The sequence below is a fragment of the Branchiostoma belcheri genome, unplaced genomic scaffold (genome assembly GCF_001625305.1).
Source record: "Branchiostoma belcheri isolate BF01 breed outbred unplaced genomic scaffold, Haploidv18h27 scaffold53, whole genome shotgun sequence".
NCBI lineage: Eukaryota > Metazoa > Chordata > Leptocardii > Amphioxiformes > Branchiostomatidae > Branchiostoma > Branchiostoma belcheri.
Window position 1 is genome coordinate 560,796 of NW_017804165.1, and position 5,853 is coordinate 566,648.

Genomic DNA, 5,853 nt, shown 5'->3' on the forward strand with positions numbered 1-5,853 from the left:
CAGCCCGCGGCTGCAAGTCTCCATCCCTGTATCCAGCCCGCGGCTGCAAGTCTCCATCCCTGTATCCAGCCCGCGGCTGCAAGTCTCCATCCCTGTATCCAGCCCGCGGCTGCAAGTCTCCGTCCCAGTATCCAGCCCGCGGCTGCAAGTCTCCATCCCTGTATCCAGCCAGCGGCTGCAGCAGTAAGTCTCCGTCCCAGTATCCAGCCAGCGGCTGCAGCAGTAAGTCTCCGTCCCAGTATCCAGCCTGCGGCTGTACCTTGCCCACCCAGCATGCAGTGTTGGCCGGTGGCTGTGCCGGCCCCCTTGTGTCCCCAGCCAGGTGTGAGTGGTCCTGTCACATCCAACAGAGTGACAGTGGACCTGAACGAGGAAGGACCACTCACACCTGACCAACAAGCTGCGCTGTGTGTGATGGTCAAACGGCAGATGGTGGACAGAGCACTGTATGTAAAAACTGGAGGCAAGGTAAGAAACTACATTTGTTTAAGGTATGCTTAAAATCTGCTTTCAATCAATGAGACATCAATACAACATTTTAGAAACAATTGGTCTATCATTGTGGGCATTGGTCTATCATCAATACAGCATTTTAAGAAACAATTCTTATCAATGAGACATATCAGTTCAGTATTCTAGAAACAATTTTCTTATCAATGTGGGCATTGTGGCTCAAAAACTGCCAAGAAAAGTGACAGCATTCAAAAAACATGCATGAAATGCACCAAGATCCTTTCTTACTCTTTCTTTCCTTCTATTATTCCTATCTTGGATTGAGCCTAAAATAAAACAGGAAACTGAAACATTACTTCCCAAGAACAAGTAACCTTGACAAATGATTAATGAAACTGGCAAATACTGGTAATACATGTACAGTGATGTCATGTACATGTTCTGTCCAATATTATTTCTTTACATGAGAAATGTACATATAAAAAATTACATGTACAAGGAACTTCCAAGTAAGCAATGTCCTTTCTCTTATTGTACAGCCACTGCACTTTGTACAAGTGCCAGTGTCCCAGAAAAAATCCAGTGAAGCGGCACCATCCACACTGCAGAAGCGAGCTCAGAGGGTGAGCGATTTTAGAGAGAAGATCAGTGGTGGCTCGGGGGAGGAGCAGATGGCTGCGGAGCTGAAACGGCTGTCCAGGGACCGGCTCCTCCAGGTTCTGCAGGAAGGCGGGTTCGCCCAAATCCGGATCCCAGACGGCCACCTGCTGGGAGCAAAATCAGGGCTCAACTTAAACTGGGGACAGTGTAGGAGCCTGAGAAGGTACATGCTGATCATTTCTTGAACCAACTACTTTCATTACATGTATGGAACAGATTTTGTAAAGAAATCTTTATGACTTAACATTTGTCTCTCAAGTATGGTGTTATGGTAGAGTTTGAAAGGAAGGTTCTAATAAAAAAGGTCTTAGGCCACACCAATTTAATTTGTTGGTTCTCAGATTTTTTCAGAAAAATAAAAAGCGACAGGCGAAAAAATACAAATAAAACTACAAATAAAGACAGGTCTAGGCATTCTATTAAAGCCCCAAATGCTACGATAAAAGGCATGAAGTCAACACAAAAGGAACGACTCCTCCTTTTCTAAGACTGCTCCATATAAATCTAAATGTAAGACAGTTATCTTGTCACATATAATAGCTGTAAGAACACAAAAGATTCATGATATCTTATTGTTGACCCTCTTGTTGACAGGTGGATGAGAGAATATGGTGTAGTTGTTGAAAGTGAACAGACGTCACGGAGAATCGCGGCGGACCTCCTCTCAGCAACCACAGTGGTTGCTGAGAACCTACCGTTTACAACGAAGGATGACGATGGAACAAAGAGAGTCGAACCTAGGCCTTGTGCCTTCCTCTCCTCGCTGGTGGCTGCCGTCCACGACTTCCTGGAAAGGAGCAAGAAAGCAGGGTAAGTTTGGTTCCTTAGGAAACATTGTGTAATATCATCATAAGACCTTGTCTACCTTCATGTATACAGGGACAGTTATATATTCGTCCTTAATCAAGGTTTGCTTTCTTTTACAGGAAACTAACATGGCACAGAGGAGGAATTCCTGAAAAAGAGATCTGGCTAAAGATTGGGGGGGATCACGGTGGGACAACGTTCAAGATGGCCTTCCAGCCCCTGAACATCAAGCACCCAAACTCAAAGGCCAACACATCAGTGTTTTGCCTTTTTGAGTCGAAGGACAGTAGGGAAAACATCACGACGGCCCTGGCAAGGTACAAAGGAGACCTGAAGAAACTGGAAGAGGAAATGTGGAAGTATGCACACCTTTTTTTGTGATATAACAATCATACAATTGTACTTACATTCAATATCCAGTTGACATGATTGCTAAAAGGGTCCTTCGTCTCGCCTTGTATGTGCTCAGAGCGGGCTGGAACGGTCTGTTTCCAACTTAGACTGATGCACTTGCTTCGCTGTATAAACAGATAATAGGAAAGGTCATACTTGAAATATGCCTCAACCTACTATTCCAGAAGTGAGGATGGAGAAACATACCAGGTCAAGATCTTGATGACGGGTGACTACGCCTACATGTCAACCATCTATGGAATCTCAGGCGCAGCTGGTGAGTTTTAATCAGTTTAAGTTTTAATCAAACCAAATGCAATAAGTCAGTTTCATTTAAATAACATGGGAGCAGTACACGGTACACAGCCAAATGGGATAAGCAATGTTGTTGGTTGTATAACAGGTACATATCCCTGCCTCTGGTGCAAGATCACGAAGGCAGGGATAGATGATCCTGACAACAGAACATTGCGGACGTCTTCCCGGGACCTAGACAACATGGGAGAAGATTTCAGAGACTTCATCCAAGGAGGCCAGGGGAGACTCAGGAGGGCGCAAGACTTCCGAAACATCATAGCGGCGCCACTGTTCGACATCCCACTTGAACAGGTGACCAAATATATTAAATTCACAGCCTGCTAGCAAATTTGAAATACCCCCCGTACATGTATTTGGCAAACTTCTTATTTATAACAGATGCAACAAGTTGAAACCATTGAATTTCAAAAAAATTTCCTAATTACCTACAAGTTGTTTGAGTCTACAACTGATAATTTCATTAAGTATTCTCAATAAGAAACCTTAACTAAGTCTGACTGCTTAGAGAGTGTTTACAGTGATAAATCATGAGCCCAAGGGCTACCCACACCTTAACAAGGTAAAAAAAATGTTAATGCTTGTTGAAAATATCATTTTCAGGCAATTGTACCAGGCTTACACATTAGCCTTGGTATTTTCCTGCGGTTATACCAGGAGTTTGAGGCTGCGGTGCAAGATCTGGACTTAAAGGTACAAGCGTACCTACGAATGCTGGTCCTGAGCGAGCCTGACAACCGCGAGGAAATCATGGCGGACCAGGAGCTGGGGCCATTCCAGCGATACGTGGACGCCATCGACGGTGCCCAGAAGTACCGGTTGGAGGCCGATGAACTGGACCAAACCATCGAAGAACAGGAGGACCAGCTGGCTTTCCTGGCCTACCAAATGCAAGTCGACGATGAGATGGCCGAAGTCGTCTTTGCTGAGGCAGCATCCATGGTCTCGGACCTTGTGCGAAAAAGAGATAGTCTGGTAAGTACATAATCTGCAAAATCTGCAATAGCATGTAAATATGTATGATTTTTTTCATCAATGAACAATGGAATGTTACATTTGCAACAAGCATAATTTTGGCCATCCTGCTTTTTGTGCATACAGAGAAAGAAAGAAGAGGAGATCCTGTCGAAGGCATCAGTCAAGCCTGGAAAGGGGCCACTGGCGAGTAAGCTGGAACCTGTAATGAAGACCTTCAAAGTGAGGCGGGAGATGTACCACAGCAGGACGTTTGTGGGCAACCACGTGAATAGGATGCTGCATGTAAGTACAACTGTTTGTCTATCATGTCCCAAGAGACATAAAACTGAAAGAAAAGAAATGCATAAAAATACATTTTGTTGTACAAAATGCTGCATACTTGTTCCTGTACCCCTGGTGACTTGTTTCCTATGTACATGTATGTTTGCAGGACAAACCCATAGAGGATCTGACGTCCAGCGTGGTAAACACAATGGTTGACCTCTGCGAAAAGAATGACTTTCCACTGAACATCCTACGGCTGGGAAAACAAGTCGCAGAGAAACACGAGCAACGTTTCAAGCTCTTTGCTAAGTGCCACAGGGTGTACTCCCGTGGTGATCGGATAGAGGAGAGAGAGATGGACCAGCTAGGTAACACTGTCATCTATTATGGATACAAAAGTTTGGAACTATTCAGTTTGGCCACATTGGCTAATAAAACAGGAGCAAACAATTAGAGCTGACTCTAAGTGTCATGTGTGTTGCTGGAGTACCTGGGGTATTAGTATTGCGGCAATTTTTATCAATTTAAAATAAAAAGAGAGGGATGGCTCCTTCAATTTTACTCTTAGTCTTATTCAGGATTTAACACAATCTTTGAATAAATATATATTTTGACATTCTTCTAGCGCACGACATAAAAGAGTTTATGTCGCACTACCGGAGGGATTCCAAATCCGTGAGTATAAAGATGCACTTACTGGAAGATCATGTGGTCCCGTGTATCCGCCACTGGGGCTTCGGCCTTGGTTTTCTGGCAGAGCAGGGGATTGAAGAAGTGCACGCACAGTTCAACCACATCTCCCAGTCAACACGTTCCATCGCTGACCCTGTTGCACGGCTGAAGGCTACACTGAAGGCACACCTGCTAAAGGTCAGCCCAGACCACACGGGCAAGATTCCTGAGCCTGTGAAGAGAAAGAGGACTCTGTAGTATAGATAATTTAGTCATTTGTGGTTAATAATAATAATAATACTGTTACTTATGTAGCCTACCCAGGCCTGTATGTAAACCTATGTACCAGTAACCTTTACGCTTTACCTGTGCTTGTACCTGATGTTATAATCTAGATGCACATGATCACTGTATGTAGTCCAACACCTTGCAATATTTCTGATGCAAAATGTATTGAAAGATATGTCAAACCTGGGTCTCTAAAAATATCTAATTATGTTGAATTTGCAAATACTTTGTAATGTTAAGGCATCTTGTTGTAAGTAAGCCAAGGCTCTGAAAATAAAATACTGGGTGCATCACTGCATGTGCACCTTAGTGCACCATAATATTTTCAAAGGTACTAGTATATGTATGATGGAGGATGATGATGTAAGTAAAAATGTTACTTAAATGTATACAGCTACGGCTGTCTCGGAAAAACTAAGTTTATTAATGTTTTTCTTGTTAAAGGAGGAGTTCAGAAGAGCACGAATTGTTCAGGTACAGTTTCAGGTCCAGACCTGTACCTAAACCTGTGTTAGTGTGTACCTGTACCTGTATCTAAAATTTGTTTAGGTACACAGCTCTATATACAACATATTCTTAACAGTGTCAGATTTAGAAGAATAAGAATAGCATTGTTAAAGTACTTTTCTTTAGCAGTGTTAGCTAACATTCTACTTATTTTATCTTATAAGTTATATAGTGCACACAAAGGTTAGGTTGGGTGCACTAGCTGAACTAGTATTACCAAACATGAATTTCGAGCCCTGTGATCTACTGTGCCAGCAGTTTGTATTTCGCTGTACAGTCCAATTTGATATTGGAAAAAAAATGAAACAAGCTTGACATAGTACATTGTTGTATTATTACAGGAAACAGAAAAATATGCTGAGCCCTGTATATGAAAATGTAAAATTGGTAAAGCCTGGTTATGAGCTTTCCTGTTGTGCCTGTTGTCAATATTTACACATTTACACACACAAGAATGTGCAAACTCTTGACATCATTTTACATGGATAGACAAAATATTGTGACCTACCACTTAAC

At 42.8% G+C, this 5,853-nt stretch overlaps 2 protein-coding genes and 1 long non-coding RNA gene across 9 annotated transcripts in view; 1 reads left to right on the forward strand and 2 right to left on the reverse strand.

Annotated features, from left to right (window-relative positions):
• Nucleotides 1-730, forward strand: part of LOC109480979 — a 2,152-nt gene extending 1,422 nt beyond the window's left edge. The window contains exon 2 of the mRNA XM_019783445.1: nt 247-730. Within this exon, the coding sequence (XP_019639004.1) occupies nt 247-501 (255 nt within the window). The 3' untranslated portion in view covers nt 502-730. The remainder of the gene's footprint in view (nt 1-246) is intronic.
• LOC109480932 (ATPase family AAA domain-containing protein 2-like) overlaps nt 1-5,853 on the reverse strand; it is a 24,778-nt gene that overhangs the window by 10,734 nt on the left and 8,191 nt on the right. The window lies entirely within an intron of this gene.
• LOC109481017 overlaps nt 901-5,853 on the reverse strand; it is a 6,545-nt gene continuing 1,592 nt past the window's right edge. The window contains exons 2-6 of one of the 4 annotated variants that reach the window (XR_002140870.1): nt 4,568-4,774; nt 3,334-3,579; nt 2,328-2,438; nt 1,809-1,900; nt 901-1,217 (exon numbers count right to left, since the gene is read on the reverse strand). This is a non-coding gene — a long non-coding RNA (uncharacterized LOC109481017). Of the gene's footprint in view, nt 1,221-1,553; nt 1,901-2,327; nt 2,439-3,333; nt 3,580-4,567; nt 4,775-5,853 lie in introns of those variants that run through there. The other 3 variants (XR_002140871.1, XR_002140872.1, XR_002140869.1) reach the window with 3 other exon arrangements.